The sequence below is a fragment of the Chanos chanos genome, chromosome 1 (assembly GCF_902362185.1).
Source record: "Chanos chanos chromosome 1, fChaCha1.1, whole genome shotgun sequence".
In the NCBI taxonomy this organism is placed as follows: Eukaryota; Metazoa; Chordata; class Actinopteri; order Gonorynchiformes; family Chanidae; genus Chanos; species Chanos chanos.
Genome location: NC_044495.1, coordinates 47,833,410 through 47,851,794, shown reverse-complemented (window position 1 = coordinate 47,851,794; position 18,385 = coordinate 47,833,410). Strand labels below are relative to the sequence as shown.

General features: G+C 39.4%; 1 protein-coding gene across 2 annotated transcripts in view; it reads right to left on the bottom strand.

The window, feature by feature from the left end:
- Positions 1-14,925: 14,925 nt before the first annotated feature.
- Positions 14,926-18,385, bottom strand: part of arb2a (ARB2 cotranscriptional regulator A) — a 141,212-nt gene continuing 137,752 nt past the window's right edge. For both annotated transcript variants that reach the window (XM_030781874.1, XM_030781881.1), the window contains one exon: positions 14,926-15,080. In XM_030781874.1, the coding sequence (XP_030637734.1) occupies positions 14,926-15,080 (155 nt within the window). The remainder of the gene's footprint in view (positions 15,081-18,385) is intronic.

Sequence of the window (18,385 nt, the reverse complement as noted above, 5' to 3'; positions counted from 1 at the left end):
CCTTTCCTTTGTTTTCTTCCTCTTTCTGTTACAGAAACTGTACTGTTTCCTGAATACTAATAATCTGATTATGAACACACTATGTGGTCATTTTGGACACTATTATGTCACGGACATATGCCAATGTTATCATGGTCTTTTGAAATGACGACAAATCGTATGACAATTCCTGGAGACCTATTCCACGTGGACGCGTAAAACATGATGACGCTGTTTTGATAACGAGTGAACAATCGAGGCTTTTTTTCATCATACTACACAGCTCTACGTTTTCAGCAGGGCACCTCGTTTGCTCGTTTTGACCTTGCTATCTGAGGCCCACATGCCGTCGCCCCGATTATGAAGGAACCTCTTCTTCATGTTAAAGAAGGCACATCTCTAATCTCCCGTCTGTGAAACCGCAAAGCCAGTTTGCTTATGTGCAGGGGAATATGTGTGCGCGCGTTCACGCGTGTGTCTGTGAGGGTTGAAAAAAAGATGGGGGTCGGGTGAAGGGAGCCGAGGGTGTGGGGGCGACAGAGCGGGCGGGTAAGCGTGTGTGTGGGGGGGGGGGTCTTCTACGGAATGCCCTTTTCTTTCAGAATGACCTGGCCCCTCTCTTCAAAGGCAAGGCAGAAATGAACGAGCTTAATCTGAATGAGAAATTTGTGTGGTATTCGAATCTTCCCTCTGTTAAAAAAGGCTTCGTCTTTTTTCTCCTTCGTTCTTTATCTCTTTCATTTTTTTTCCACGATCATTAAACTGTTGGATGATGCGAACTTTTAGAACACACACTTCCAAATATTCCATGTGAAACAGGGCGATCACAGTTTGTATGGTATTTATTCCTGAATCTGCAGCCCCCTGCCCCCCACGTCCAAATTCATTTGCATTCGTTGATGATATCAATAAAGAATAGCAGGGTTCCTATTCAGTGGAGACAGCCCTGAGTGAAGGTGGCTTATTTGGCCAGAAGTGGACAGAGTGGACGGAGACCTAAAGGTCAGCTGACCATTCACGTCAAGGTGGCAGGGGGAGGTCGGTGGGGTGGCCGTGCCAAAAGAAGCTTATTTGAGAGCGAGCGCATTTGTGAACCATGGAAAGAAAAGGAGTCAATCACAAAGCTCGTCATACTTCAAATACGACCCGTCACTTCTTCGCTCCTTCCACCATGCTGCCGGCAGAAAGACGAAGGGAAGCACCTAATCTCTGTCACTGAGTAGCTATTTCATGTCATGTTAGGGCCGCTTTGGTTTTCAAGACAGAAAAAATGAACGTTCAACCGTTCTACCCATAGTAACAATAACTGCCCGTCTCCTCAAATACAAACCGTTGACGATGACGTAGAACCACACAGTACTCCTTGTTGTATCAATTCAGTTCAGGTAGATAAATCACAGTATGTTTCATCTTTTTTAATCCTAACATTCTGGTGAATACATATCTATCATTTGTTTTACACAATGGTTGAAAACAGTCGTTTTATTGTGCCAGTGGGCCTAGGTTGGAGTGTTCATGGAAAAATCGGAAAATGTTTTAAAGGCCTATGGTTAATACGGCTCACTGGACACGGTATGACCGATCCGCATAGAGGCTCGCCAGTCTTTTAAAACCATTGCAAGACCAACACGCGCATGGGATTCCCTATAAAGCTGTGAGGGATTATACTGCTTCCAACATTAAACAGTGAGATTGCTGTGGTAAACTGTATTAAAGTAGGCTACACAATTAGCTGAAGTATTTTTTTAAAGGTAAACCATTCCATTAAGCATATACGCACATACACATATCACATCGGCGATAATTTATTAATTCTACATTGAAATCCATTAGTATTATGCTGTTTAGACAGGACATAATCCACATCAGATTGTGATAATGAAGCCAAATTTGCAATGTGTAAGAGCAGGAGTCTTCTCCAATATTTTACATTCCAACCTAAGCATAGTCCGTGAAAACTGACATTGTTTTGAGGGTATATTTGGAGCAGTATAATGACGAAAATACTTCCGATAATGACCAGTTAATTATCAGAATTTTTTTACACCTCCAGTTTGTTTAATGATAAACAATTCCATTCTATACGGGCAGAAGAGCATCTCATATATTGTGTTAATCGGTACCATGAATGTATTTCAACGAATGGAGATGGAAGTTGAATTTTTAACAGACTATAGCCTATAGTCGATGTTGCGCATTTTTTGTTAAAATAGCCTTACGCTGTCACTATAAAAAGTAATTGCGCTGTGTCCCCAGAACCCTGTAACGTGACCCGAGTCGGTTGTCCTCTTTCAGTGGGCATCAGTAGGCCTAAATGATGAACACAGCACTCCATACATTTTACCAGCCCTCGCACGGACAGCATGCAGCCCAATAAGTATCAGCAGAAGCTTAATGTAATTATTCGCATTATCACAACAAATATTACATTTATTGATATTATTTATTTACGCAGTAACATTATTATTGTTGTTGTTGTTGTATCATCATCATTATTATTATTGTTGTTATTAATGTTGTTGTTGTTGTTATTGTTGTTGTTGTTGTTATAATATCGACAGAACAGTTCAGGTACCCTAAGTTAGCGTTTTGTTTGCGGTTAACAAAGTGTTCTGATAGCGGTTAACGAAGTACATGAAAGAAGATGAATGAAGACGAAAAGGCAGGTAAAACAGTGCTACATATATCAGAGAGATACAGCCTAACACACAGCCTGGACAATCCTCAGTCCTTTATGTGTGGAGTACCAAGAATCTAATTCCACGGCTACACATCCATCCAAATGAACTAGTCGTGTACAAACAGACTAGGGATGAGGGCAAAAGATCATCTCTTGTAGTCTAATACTGAATAGAGAAGAAACCAATGTGTGTATGAATATTCATGTAGAAAATAACGTTGTTATATAATTGCTTAAAGGTGTTTGTTCACAGTTCACTAGGACAGGTGCACGTACGTATGCAGTTCGACCTCTCCAACCTATGTGTTTATAGCTGACCCAGTATCGTGGTTTTATAGTCTTTTTCAGTTCATGTGTTAGTTTTTTACTAATGACTATGTACGGACAGCGTATCATCTTTCCATCGGTTTATGCTATGTTCTTTTGAGTATATAAGTTTCAAGGTCACAAGACGAAGATGACATTTTAGATTATGGCCGGTCTGAAAGTAATAGAGCATTCGCACGTATTTCCTCAAGTTTAATGTCCTGAAGGGCTCTAGTTTGACTGTCTGACAGGCGCTCTCGGATGGTTTGTTTTGGTGCTCTCGCGCTCTGTGGTGGTTCGTGCGAGGGGCTGTCTCGAGCTGTTTGTTTCTCCTTTTGTTTGCTAGATGGCGCTCTGTGTTCTGGGACCCTCTGACGGAGGAACAAACAGTTCCCAATTCACTCCCAGCCGTATGCTATTGTCCATCTCACAATCTCCATTTTATACAGCTTTTCCCGCATTAGTATCTCAAACTGTTGAATTAAATTTCGTTTAATTTCTTGTAAATGTGGTGTTCAGTAACCTGGTGTGCTAATCAAGCACTAATATGTAATGATAATTTCACAAGTCTATATATTTTCACCTAATTATACTGTATTTTTTGGTATGTTTGTCTGAAACTGCAAAATAAAGTGTGTTAATGAAGATAATGCTCTTCGAATGTTTGAATTTTGTAATATTTCGTGTGTTGTAGTTGTTAATGTTTATATAAATAAACCTACATTCATCTTTTTTTAAACAGACTTCTAAAGTTTGTATGTATATCCATAAATTGTGTTACAACGCCCAACGTTTTTATCATCGCTTGTTGCAACTTCATAAACAACGACTGTCTTTTCAATATCTAATTTATCCTGCATTGAATAGCTATTTGCAAACTACAATGCAATTTAAAAGTAAGTGAATGAAATAAACATTTTTTCTTTTTTTCCCTAAGCAGATATGCTGAAAATCCTCTAACTAAAATTTGTAGTGCAATTATTTAATATGTACTATTGACAAATTTTGTGGAGAATCCCTGTGAAATGGACATGGCATGCAGATTTAAAAAAAAGTACTCTTTACGTTTTTATTTTTAAAACTATATTACACACTGTAGCGCACGTTTCTAGTGCTATAAATGTTGTGTGCGTTATGAGCTTCGTGAAGATATATTGCCGCACTTACACTTTCTCTAAATAAGGGTCCGTCCACGTTTGACGTTGATGAATGTGCAGGCGGCGAGAAAAACATTTACAGATGTCTTTTAAATGTTATATCAGACAGTGGAACGACAGTCAGGTGCACGAGCCCGACCACGCTCTTAAACACCTCTGACAGACATTTTTTCAATACTGATACATTTGAAAAAGAAAAAACGTACACGAATAAAAATTAAACATTTTACCATTCTAAGCGAATTACTATAAAATGAGAACAAAACAGTTCAACTGTATATGCATCATGTTTTTTAGTTTCGATTTATGTTCTAAAATTGTTCCATGTACTTTGTGCAAACTATTTTTGAATGGCACAAATGTTTCCTTCAGTCTGAGATATCTGATTGGTGATTCTAGTTAAATATTATATGTATCTTTACATGTTCTATATGCATGGGCGTTCTAATAACATGTTTATATATGATAGAGAAATGGTGCGAAAGTGTTGCATTGGCGGCATAATGCTCTTTTGTCCGCTTGTTCACTCCACCCCCTGTTGGAGCTTCTATGGTATCTCACCACAGGTGTTCTTGTATAGAGACCCTCCACCTGGACTAAACAAGTCCCGCCAAAGGCGTTTGTGAGAACGGGGCTGAATTCAAAGCTGCCAGTGCACATTGCCCTGGAAAACGGCCATGCCATTCTTACATTCATTTGATATCTTTCATCGACCAACGTATTGTCCTAAGTGTTTGAACACCCCCCATTACCATTGTGTGTGTCCGCTCTGTCATTCGTGGCTTTCTGATTTGAATTCTTTTGTTTCATTACTTGAGATACATCTGTGGGATATCTGAGAGATATGTGCGAATAAAAATCAATATTTTAAGGTTTGCTCAACGACATTGCAGCCGCAAAGGCTTAATCACATCGGAAATTGTATTCTATTGTAAAACTATCTCACATTTCTTCAAAATATTGATTTATAGCTAAATAAGTCGCAGTTTACCTAAAACATAATCGAATCAAAAACTACCAAACTGTAGGAAGAAAGAATAATTATGATGCTGTTTGCTGTTTCATTTTTTTGTTGTTAATGTTTATTGTTAATGTCTTGTGAGGTCATATTGCGACTTGTTCATTCACTCTATTACCCTATTATTATAGGCGGTAATAGATTCTTCTTCTTTTTTTTTTTTTACCACGAAAGTACTGCTCGGATTAATGTATTGGATAGTACAGTAAAAGTATTTACGAGTCCGCGCTTATTCCAAAGTGATTTCATTGATATCTTAGTTTTGTTAAGTCGGAAATAAGCAATTTAACACAACCATTGGATTCAACAAATTATTTGACATATCAGCCTCTCTCTCTCTCTCTCTCTCTCTCTCTCTCTCTCTCTCTCTCTCTCTTTCTTTGTGTGTGTGTGTGCCATAAGAACGTGTGGGACTGGGGGTGGGGGTGTGGGGTAAGTACAAAGCTGTCCACGTGTATGCTTGTTAAGTTCTGTGCTGTCAGGATAGTTAGCAACGTTCTGATATGGACGATGGCTCCAGAAGCCCATCTCTTGGGGTTTTAATTAACAGGCTGTCTCAAAGCTGTAGAGATCCATCAAACAGCTTTTCCCCACCAGCAAATCCCCCTTCCTTCTCAACTGCTGCAGAGTGTCTGTAATATTACAGGAGACGGTTTCAATGGCCTCAGCTTTTGTTCCTCAACATGCCTGAGCAGTCAGGTACTGTTTATGTGAGTAACTCATGCACAAGTGTTTGTGTTTGAGAGAGAGAGAGAGAGAGAGAGAGAGAGAGAGACGTACGTAGTTATGTCTCTGAAATCAGAACAGAAGTTATACTTTTCTACCGTCAAGAACTAATCAAATGTAAGTACTGTTAAAGGTTATCATACGAGCTCTTGCGAAAGGAAAATGAAGGCCAACAGTACAGCTATGCACTCACTCAATCAGTCTATCGATCGATCACTCACTCATTCATTCACTCACTAAAATTTCATGTAGGTGCGTTACTGTCGCCCAGTGAGAGGTAATTTGATAGGTTGAAGGTCAAGGAAGAGCGCTGTCCATGGTCCTAAGCCGGGTTGACTAGATGCTCTGATCAAATTAGACAAGACAAGTTTCATATCGATGCCATCGCGAGTATCTGTACACTGCCAATGGTTTACAACCTACAACAAGCCAACCTGTCACTCTGTGCTTCGGGTACACGGGCGCGTGGACAACACGCGCGCGCGTACACACACACACACACACACACACACACACGCACTTCTGTCATGGTGAGGGAGTTCCTGGCACTGTTCAAAGGGGTAAAAGAGCCGGCGAAGCAGTGCAGTTGATAACAGTGATGTGATGTTCGTTATTACTTTAGAATTTTTATACACATAGACGGCAATAAAACAATTTGGTCTCAATTTACTTTTTATTTTCATAACAAAGTGGGAGGGAGATAATGCCCGACTTGAATTAAAAGTAATGTCGGCTTTGAAGTAACATGCTGATATCGATTGTTAATTTAAGACCAAATATTTCTTCAAGAAAACCCTAAGATTCCCAAATGAAGAGCTGATACGAGCTAAAAAGTTATGCACGTCCGTTTCATATTTTGAAATTAGCTTTATAAAACTGGCTTATGAGGAGTGTAAACGAAATATGGAACAGTTTAAGTAATGAGCGTGAAGTTGGAGTTAGTGTTTCCTCACTGACATTTAGTTAATATACAGGAATTGTTTGATTAACATTTGTATTTGGTAAATTCGTTTCGAAACATTTTGAGAAACGGCTTTTTGTTTGTAAGTTATTAAAATCTTTTCATCGAACTTTCCAGCAAGATTAAGACCATAATTTAGCAATGTACAAATTGTTTTTTCTCCTTTGTAGTGAAATAATCTGTCCTTGATAAATGATGTTGTTAAGGAAGCCGTGCGCATTTTACATTCTATTTGACAAATACAGAAGGCACAGCTGTAAATATTTAACCCTAAATATGAATTGATATTTAATTAACCTGCAGGCTAACTAAATGTGCTTTTTCTATAGCTTCGTTAGTCTAATTAAATTGAACCGTTAAATTATGACAGTTGAGCTAAATATACACAGACGCTGACGTACAATGTCTATCGGTTTTGATAATAATCAAAATAGCTTTTAACTTACTTCACTGCCAAATGAACTCAACTTTCATTTAGTTGGAAGCATCTCTTTTTGACAGCGGTTTGATTGTTAAAGCGCAAAACTGCTAAGTTCCAAGCCAAACAGATTATTAAATACTTCAAATGTCTCGTAAAGTTTCACGCATTCCTAAACGAACAAACTTTCTAGACATTTATTTCGAGATTTCTCTTTAGTACACCTGTGTTGTGATAGTTAACAGTGTTTAACACAATGTTTAAATGACCCTTTTAAGATGTTTAAAACTGTGCAGTAAATATTAGCCGAAATGGACAGCAATAAGTGCGCCTTTATTGACGAAGTGCCAGGAAAGAATGGGACTGGCAAAATTTGTCTGCCTTATCCGCAACTCTGTAAATGTTTAATACAGTGACTGGTTTGCTTCTGAGGGCGTGAGCTAGAACAATAATAACCACCGCCGCTTCTATGGCGACTTCGAACACCTGCAGAGGAAGTTCTCATACGGCGGCAGGTATGACAGTCTTTCTCCGTGGCATCATACTACCATCAACAGCCGGCGCTGACAAACTGTTAAGCGCTAGGCAGTTCTTCTGCGCGAGGCCCCTTTCATCTCTGCTGCTGACTCAGGTGGCAAAATGCGGGAGCGTGCGCGCGCGTGCGTGAAAGGAGGAGAAACAGAGGGAGATATTATGAGTCGTGGCTTGGAGATGGTTGTCAGGGAAAAGACAGTAGTGAGAGACGGTGTGTGTGAGTGTGTGTGTGAGTGTGTGTGTGTGTGTGTGTGAGAGAGAGAGAGAGAGCGAGAGAGAGATCCTATCCTTTCTAAATGGCTTTTAATGAAAGACAGGCGGAGTAGACAGTTGAGGACAAGATCTAGGCAACTTCAGGCTTAGTTGAGTCGCCTTAGCCCAGATGACAAGGTATAGCGTTGAAACCGGGGAAATTAAAACTTAATGGCCTGTACAGCTGTCTTTTCACACAAAATGTCGGTCTAAAATGAGAGTGAACCTCTATACAAACATTCACATTCAAAATATTACAGCCCAGACAGTAGCTCTCTCCCTCTTTCTGTTTCCCTGTCTCTCTCTCTCTCTCTCTCTCTCTTGTTGCCTGTCAGGCTGTTTTTACCAGAAGCCCGTCAGTCGGGCACCTCTGCGGCCTTGCTAATTTGGGTTCATTGGATGGCAATAACTTAATTTAGAGCTTCATCTTTTGGGGCGTTTTTAATGAGGATGCGCGGCAGAGGCGATGATGTCTTTGCGGTGCAATAACGCGCCTGTTATTCAGGAGGGAACGGCCAGGTTCGCTCACCAAAGCGTTGAGCCTCCAAGGAGTACGCTAAGCTGATGAGACTCATCTATAATGTGTGATTGAATATCAGTTTTGCTGTCTTTTTTATAACCCGCCCCCATTCATACCCCCAAGAAGAAATAACCATATATGAACTGCGTAAGGAATCCTCTACCTCTCTCTCTTTCCCACATCAGTAACTATACCACTATTGCACACCATCAGAGGGAGAGCAGTGTAAGAGTTTTAGAGCACTGTAATCTGGTTTCATGGAAAGGGCCTCTTGTTTGGAGAGGATCGGGTTTTATCATGTCCTAACCTTGGGTCGCTCGATATCAAGCCGACCTTCTTGGCGCTCTATGCGGGAATTCCATCCCAACTGTAAAATGACAGGTTGTAACGCTCTGTGTTCTCCGGTTACCTCACGACATTAACAACCGATTTAAGATCAATTCCTCCACTCTTGTGTCCTACTTGTATCAGTTATGGGCAAAATGGCAAATCTGGCCTTGAGGCGGGCCAGAATGTCCATGAGTTTTCCACTCACGGGGTTACATTTTCTGTTACAGCTAAATGAAGGCTATGTGAAAACATACATTTATTAATGTACGCTGCGGAATACAATGATTAAGCAGTAAGAGGACTAGGTTACTCTTTTAGGGATTCACATGTGTCGAATATAACCAGATGCAACCATTACTGCTTCGTTATATTGCTTAAAATGTGAAGTAGATATCTGACTTAAGCTCCACTTAGCAAGTCGTGAAAGTCTTGAAAATACAGTCACAACAGATATGTAATGTGTAATATTAAATATGGTAAATATTCCTTTCTTATTTTCATACAGCGGTGTTATATCGGCTACTAGTTTTACAACAACAACAACAACAACAATAATAATAATAATAATAATAATCGTAATAATTGGGGGAAATAGGGCTTTGAAAATATTTTATTAACTTTAAGTTAGTACCGTTGCTCTTATTTATTTAATTCCATTGTTTTAAGTTTAGTTATCTTATTGCTATAGATACGTTGAAATTGTGCTTTAGCCTATACATTCAAAGACCTGTAGCAATGTATGCTTTGGACAAAAATAAAAATAATAATTTACTTTTCAGAGCTATCCACAAACTTTGCGTACGATCATCCCAGAATTTCGAAGTTCATGTTAATTGTTAATTAACAATTATAACAATAATAAAAAAAAACAATTATATATATATATATATAATTGTTTTATGAATTCTAATGACAATCCGAAACCAACTGAAATTTTATTCTACCAAATTGAAAGGTTTAGAAACTTTACTCTATTAAACTGTTTAACCACTGTCCCATTTTAAAAGAAAACGAGTGAGTTTTTAAAAAAAAGTCAGATGTAACAAGGCACAGCCAGCTCATCAGGCCCATCAACGCCTAAATATTACAATAGAAAACGAACATTGCAAACCCCAAATTAGATGTTTTATTCATCTTCCTGCTTCTGTTTATTCAGCTTACTTCCAGGGGACGTTCTATGCTATAAGCGTCTCTCACACGTCTATATGTGTATCTATAGACGACTTTTCGTCTCAGGGACCGAATCAGTGGCAATAGTCGCTCTTACCGCTACAGCGCTTGTCATTGTCAGTTTGTGCTGTTTAACATGTAAAAATCTGTTTAACCAAACAACATAAAGTAGTTTTACCATGTTTGTTTGTTTTTTCCCTTTATTCCTGTGGATCAGACAAGTGTTGCAAAGGCGACAGATACAGTCAAATTTAACCATAACACTTCAGCTTTCTTAACAATGGTATTAAACAGTAACCTAAAAGAAAATCTAGGTATAAGCAACCAGAATACCATAGTCATCGTAACACGTATAATAATACATCATATGTACTTTCCCATCAGTAAAAAAAGGCTATTTCACCTCTCCTAATGCCTTAGACTGTGTGATCCGGTTCCTCAAATGTATTTGATATCAGCCGTGAGGTTGTACTCTAAGCGTCTTTACGACCTGTAAGTGTATCAGAAAGGATATAATTGAGAGGGGTAGCACGGTTCAAGCTGGTAAAGGCTAAAAGCTGTCATTAAAGCCACATAAAACGGCTCTGCCAACAGCTGTCTGTAAGAACTACCCCCAAAAGGCTTGGTCAGCTCCAGACATCACCCACACACACTCAGCGGTAAGTAGTTATGACACATTAACGGAGAACTTACGGCCAAGGAAGCGTAACTTCACAGAGACAAGGTGCATGTGTGGGTGGGTGTGAAAGAGTGTGTATGTGTGTTTGTGTGTGGGCCGGGTGCTATGTGAACTATAAACTACCAGACACAGGAAGAAGGAGCAATGCACAGCTGTTTGGACAGACTGATAGATAGACTGATAGATAGATAGATAGATAGATAGATAGACAGACAGACAGATAGATAGATAGATAGATAGATAGATAGATAGATAGATAGATACATAAGATTTCTTGCGGATGTAGGAGAATTACAGTAGTTTTGTGGTAATGAAGAGCCAGGATTAGGAATGTGTAATAAGAACGTCACTCTCTCGAGGACAAACGTTTTTTTTTTTCTTTGAAATCTCAGAGAGAGAGAGAGAGAGAGAGAGAGAGAGAGAGAGATGTGGATTTTCAGATTTTTTTCCAGGACACAATAAAACATTGTTGCAGTCTGCTGACCCGTAAAATTTAGGGGTTAGATTTCTCTTCAGAATGGAGCATATAATTATGCAAATAGAGATCTGCCAGTGATCTGGTGAAGTACTCCCGACTACAAGAGGCTGAAGGAGGGACGTTCCAACTTCACCAAGTACCCAGCTCTTTGAAAATAGTTCATATTTAGCGTCACGGGAGAGTTGGGAGGAGACTAGCATGCGTGACTAAACGATCCTCCTAAAATTGAAATATCAATCAAGGCTATGACGACGGTTTTGCAGTAAAGATGCGAAGCTCACGTGAGTGTCAAAGCTGAGCTAATACACAACACTAAATTAGTATCTAAACGGACATGTGTCTTTATAAAACATTTACACTCCTAACTTGAGCAATAATTTGAATTCTAAACATTAGTTTCACATAAATCAATCCCGTATCCTTCAATTAGGCTGGATTGAGGCCCGTAAATCCCTCCTCGTAGAGTTACATTGCCGACAGAGGGAATGTAATATGTTTAGCAACCGTCAGTGGGTGTTATCAATTACCTCAAGCCAGAAATGACTAAATAGCCTGCACTCCCGCAAAGTTCATACGCTGAATCAAAGACGCCTTATGAATGAAACCGTGGCCTATACTCTTTGTTGTTCAAAAGTTTCGTCGTTCACAATCCTTCGACTGCTTAGTAAAAGCGAGAAGACCGGAGTGTCATACGATGTTTTCACACTGGAATACGACCACTTAGAGATTTCTGGAGGTTTAGATTGTCGACGAGGCGTTTTATGACACGAGCTGCCATAAACTTGCAACGAACTGTTCCCTTCGTAAAGATAAATCATATTTAACATCAGCTGATGTTTGTTTTTATGAGCTACATGGCGTTTGTAGTAATTTGAAGCATTGCTCTATTTATTTTTTATCTAGTGTATTGAGAAGTCTTCAAGGGAGCAATGAACATATCCAAGAGTGTACATGAGAAAATTAGGAAGAAAGTAGATCCATGCAGAAGGGAAACCTTCTTGATCTCGATGTCAGATGTTGTACTCTTTTGATTGACGTTTATTTTGGTCAACATTAGCATTATTGTTCGAGACTGGAGCACATCTAGGTCCGTGTATCCCATTTCATGATAGAGTTCCATTGCAGCTATGCGAGATGATCCGATCCCATTCTGAAAGACAAAACGTCCATGGGAACCGTGCACTGAGGCGAGCCGGCGAAGCAACAGGTTTCTCTCTTTTTTTTTTGTTTTATCGAGGTCCGTGGGTCTTTCTTCTTTCAAGTTGAACTCTAACCTACCAAGTTCTTTGTTCGACTGAGCCATGGAAGACATAAAAAAGAAGCGCTTGCACTTTTTCATCCGCTATTAAAGCAGTCTTTCTCAGTCTGTCCGTAAGATGTCAACGTTCATTCTGGTCGGAGGAAGCAGAAAACGTCAGTCATCGTAGAAAGCTTTAGACAGGATGTTAAAGAAAATGCATATATTGAAAATTCTGTAAAATTTTATTATAAATTGTACTGCTCTGTCCAAACGGAAGCTTTATAAATAATCAGCAACAAAACGAATGGTCATAGGATCCAAATGATGACTTTTAAAAATGATTTTATTCGGGGAACACAAATGTAACGCAAGTCATTCTCGAAATTACATTACAATCACACATAGGCATCGACGAAGACCCAAAACAAGAACTTGAAATGTAGGCTAATGAACTGACTTAATAACAAAAACAAATTCAAATGGGAAAGATAAATTATTGTTAACATCCCAAACGATTACAGCATGACTTCATTAACATTTCCAAGCGAAAAAACAGACATACAAAACAGGTGGAAAAAAACATAGAGACATTTTTGATAAACAGGTTTATCAAGCATGCTCACTGGTCGTGAATATGATTTCTCAATAAAAACATAGAAATCAGTTGATAAAAATATCTTGAAGAAAACCTCTTACAACTGGTCACAATTTACATATCAAATGCGTTTTTGATTTGGTTTAAGGCTGAACGTATCACATATAACCGATTCACATATGGCTTGTTAAACTATTTTAGCAAACGGTGATCTTTACATGTTGTTTGTATTCCTAAGGCAACAATACGTAAATTCCAGCGGGACTGAACCGCTGTAGTCCACTCCACTGTCAAAACAGCATTAACGACGGCCGTTGACTAGAGTGTCACACATATTTTCAAGCCTTTAAAAAAACTAACAATAACTTCAAGTCGCATGTCTACAGAAGACTTCTAAACGAAACCCTCAAATTGTTTGAAATACCTGTAACTTAAAGCTGATACTTTTACATAGAAAATAAGAGGTGACCCGTTAAACGTGTTACTAAAAGTTCAACCCTCCTCAGACAACTTGAACGTTAATGAATTAAATTTTGGGTGAAAGCTGACACGGTATTACTTTTAGTATGAAATGAAATGTTCGCATAACATCGCTTGAGACTTCGGAATAATACTACATTTTCTAGGAAAAGATGTGTCCTGTTTATGCCAAAAAGCGATGTCGTTGTGCCCTTTGGTTAAAGCGGGAGCTGTCAGAGAAACGTCCAGATGTGAGTCGGAACAGGCATTGAATTCTGTGGAATAGCACTTCTACTGAGCAAACATCGAAAGAAATGTCTTATATGCTTTAGATAATGCTAAATCCCACGTTGATCCTAACACACGGGAAAGGCTTGACGGATATTCTATTGACTCATCCTATCTGTTAAGAAAAAAAAAAAGACAGAAAGAAAAGCAGAGAAAGAAGGAGAGAGAAAGCAAAAGATTTCCTCAAAAATCACTCTGATATCTGGCTTTAAGAGATTTGGGAGATCCCTAAAATCTAGCGCAATCCTTGTCTGGTCTCATTTTTTTCCCTTTCTTTCTCAGTCCTTTCTCAATCCGCCAGGGATATTTTAAATGCTACAAAGCTAAAAGACATCATACTATAATAAAAAAGCATATTGTTCCACTTGTAAAAAGGGTGAGAAAGGCAAGCCTGTGTTAAATATTTACCTGGAGAGAGTCAGGTCTGTATAAAATCAAATCTTCCAAATCTTTCTTTAAACGTTAAAAAAGCCTTATACATTTCCACAGAGACAGAAAAGTCCATCTTTCAAACACTTGAGAAATGTACTCACTATGCAAGAAAAAAAAAAAACAAAGCAAAAAAAAAACAACAAAAAAACCCTACTACTCTCAGCCTTAACCCAGGTCAAGGCCAAAGGGTGAAAACAGAAAGCAGTTGTTTTTGGTGGTGGTAGTAGTAGTGGTGGTGGTGTGTGTATGTGTGTGTGTGTGTGTGGGGGGGGGGGTGCTGCTGCTTTAGGACCTGGAGGGTAGGAAAGTGTGTGCATGAGAGTTTGTGTGTGTGTGTGTGTGTGTGTGTGTCCACATTAGCTCAGTTCAAGGCGATGTCAGGACAATTAGAGGTGCACCATGAGGCACAGTCTTAGAGTGCCTGTCATCCTTAATCTGGCCACCAATGGCTGCCACCAAACCCTGCCCGCAGCCCACAGCAAGCGAAAGCTCTGAGTACATATTGCTTTGACAGTTTCACTCATCTAGAAGTAATGCAACGTTATTCTGATGTATACATAGCAGTCCTCAGAACCACACAATATGCTGGATGACAGAAGGGCTTCGGGGAGAGATATTTTTCATTAGATGAGTAAGGAAGAGGAAAAGAAATGTTGGGAGTTTTTTTGTTCTGTTTTTTTTTGGGGGGGGGGGGGGGGTCGCGTTATAAGTCCTCATGCTGTTTTGCGCGGTTGGCGCTCCGTGTTGTCATGGTGGTGGAGGGTTTGTCCTCGCTCTCCTGACCTTCCAAAAGCTCGGAGAAAAAGTGGAAGATGGAATTGAAGCTTCTCCAGGATGTCAATTCATGTTTTTCCGTACCTAAAGAATCACACACACACACACACATAGAGAGAGGGGGTCAATACAGGGTCATTAAACTCTACTACCATACTCATGAAGAGATAAAATGTTCACACAGACACTCTTTGTAGTGTGAGAGGGACGAGACAGAAAAGCTGAGTAAATGCAGCATGATACACATACACAAAGACACGCATACACACACACACACACACACACACAAATAAAAACAAAAACAGTCAACACTGAAAGAGGACAGGTTTGGGTTTGGTTTGACCAGCTGTAAGGTTGAAATTTAGTTTGTTCATCACTGAAGTTCTCAGCTGTCTAAGAAACAGAATAGGAATGACCTCATCTTTACAGTGCATGTAATCGGACGCATTACGTAACTTGCCACTCTGAGAACTTGCTTTTGCCATTTGTTACGACGTCTGGCATCGTGAGAGCTAAAATATCAGATGGACTGAACTGTGTGGCATACTTTGATAGCAATTGTTCTGCTTTTCTTACTGAACAATAGTTACGTAAAAAACGCACTGACCAGCATGGCCCAGGAGTCAGTGTGTCCCACTGGTGTTAGGGCTCAGGTATCAGCTTAAACCCAACAGTGTTTCAATTTCTCTCTCTCTCTCTCTTTCGCTCTCTCTCCTTCTCTTGATGAAAGCAGTCTCATGTTTTGGGGCTGGGGTTCTTTGGGAACACACACCCCCTGAATGGCCGGTTCTCTCAGACTGTCAGATTTCAGTGTCTACTTCAAGAACAAAAGCCTTACCGACACAAGTCACAAACTACCCAAGTACCCATCAGTGTCCACTTACTCTCTCACTTCTAGTCAGGTATGACAGCTGTGACTTACATTAAGGACAATTACCCCACAAAAAAGACACTGCACATGGTCTAAAAAGGAAACCTCTTGGTTCTTTCTCTTGATTCTCTACAGTTGCACTATGTCTGAAAAATACCTTCTCGTGTCAGAGGAAGGATTGGTTTGATATCTTTCTGTTCCATCGCTATTATTTTTTTCTTTTCTTTTCCCTCCGCATTGAAACTGGTGCATGAACTTGCCTGGAGGGATACAATTAAAAACCAGCTTTAAGGTTCAAACTAAAAAGAGTATACCATCAGCCTCCATGGTGACCCCATGTTTATTAGATTGACCCCTGTCTGGACTGTATTGATGAAGATAGCAGCAGAGATGAGGAAGATGTGTGTGTGTGTGTGAGCATGTGTGTGCACGCGCGCATGTTTGTGCGTGAGTGTGAGCGCCTGTGTGTGTGTGTGCGTGTGAGTGTGTACGTGTGCGTGTGCTTGTGAGTGTGTATGTGTATGTGTATGTGAGTGTGTGTGTGTGTGTGTGTGTGTCTGTGCAGGGATGGGGATTGGTCAAGTCTTTAGGGTTTTTACAGTGGGTTGACTGATCAGTACCTGAGGTCAAGTTTCCTGGCCTGCCAATCACTGAGTCAATAACTCTGTCCCTGACAATCTCTTTACGCGTGTACTTCCTGACACAACACCACAGCCGTGAACAACACATCACCTCTGAAGCACTTATTTATAATTTATATCCAATTTGAAGCACAACCACAGCACTTGCTTTCGTACTCCCCTATCAGACCTTTTTCCCTTTCTTTCTTTTTTTTTTCTCTTCCCTTTTTTTTCTACAGGAGCGATCAATAGCAGGGATCACTTTTTTCTTTCTCTCTCTCTCTCTCTCTCCCTTTTTTTTTTTTTTTTGGTCGTCGCACGGTGAACCAAGGCTGAACTCATGAACGCTGTGGCCATCTCCAACTGATCCTACCTTAAGAGGTCAGCTACAGTGCATCTCTGAGCAGATATGCAAATGAGGCAGGTTCCCGTGGTGACCTCTGCAGGAGCTCCGCCCTCACAGCCACATCACCTTTGATGCAGGTTCACAATCATGCTTCCCTAAAAGGCTTTTATTTCTCTTCCTCCTCGGCCCTTAATTGCCAAGATGTGTCGAGTGTAATCAATATGCTCTGTGGGTGTGCGTGCGTGTGTGTGTGTGTGTGTGTGTGTATATGTCACTGCGCACGCACATGCTGAATAGGACTCAGAGAAGGGAAGGACAGTAGTGTTCAGCCATGCCATAAATTAGATTAATATCTCAAAAAGATGTGGTAATCGATTATGTGTCATTTCCCAGTGGACAGTGATTTCTACCAGACAGGCAGGCAGTGAGATGGCAGTCACTTCTGTCCTGTTCTGCTCTGCTCTGTTTTTTTGTTTTTGTAATATGTTTGGAGTTTTTTCATAATGCAGATTTCATTAGCTGTTGCATTCTGCATGAAGGATACGTAGGAGGAATTACTCACAGCTGCACAAAAGAAGGGCTAGTTTTATGTCAAAAAAAAAGAAAAGAAAAGAAAAATGCAACTGGAAGACTGATTCACTGAAATGTCCATTGTTCTACAGGGTGGAAATCTACAAACAACTATATAATGTTACATGAACCTGCGGGTCCTAATATTCACTATAATTTATTACTATTTAATAACTTGTGCCTAATTTAATATTTTTCTAATATCGATAACTGTTAAATAATTTATTACTGATATCTTTGTTATTGTTTTACATTGTGTAATATTTTCAAAGTGAACAATGAGAGATTTGGAGCTGTTTTGTCATGTTCATAATGATGTGAAAAATCAATAAACTGTAAGACACTGTGAGTGAATGGTTTAACAGAATGTCCATCTCTTTATCTCAGACGCTGTTTGCAGCACAGGGAAAGAGACTGATTCCCGTCTAAGCCAGTCTAGGCGGAGAATGGATTTCTTTAGGTGTCTTTTTATGTCAGTAAATTTGGTGGAATTCTGAAAGACAAAAAAAAGTTTTTTCTGTCTATATTTATTATTACACTTATGCTGTACTCACTGAAATTTCAAACTACTATAAATGAGTATTAAAGTGAAAACTAATCATGGAGCAGAATGTAATTCAACATGCACTTACCAAAAAATGTTTTTCGATTATGGGAATTCTACGTTTATTTGTTTCAAAGCGCAAACATCTGTGTAAAATACTAAAATTATATTCCAGCATAATTACTGAGAAATGGCTCTCAGCACAGTAAAGATCATATCCGTTACTGAAAAGTAAAAATAGTTTTTCAAAATTCCACCAATGGTCATTTATGTATATCTAATTTTAGAAGTTTTTTATGAAGCATTAACAAATGTGAAAATCAACAAGAAACGCTGTTACTTTTCGAAGCTAGAGAAAAAAATCCATTCAAACCACACATATGTTAATATTAGTAATCATTATACTTCAAAGTAATATCACTGCGAAAGGACCAAGGC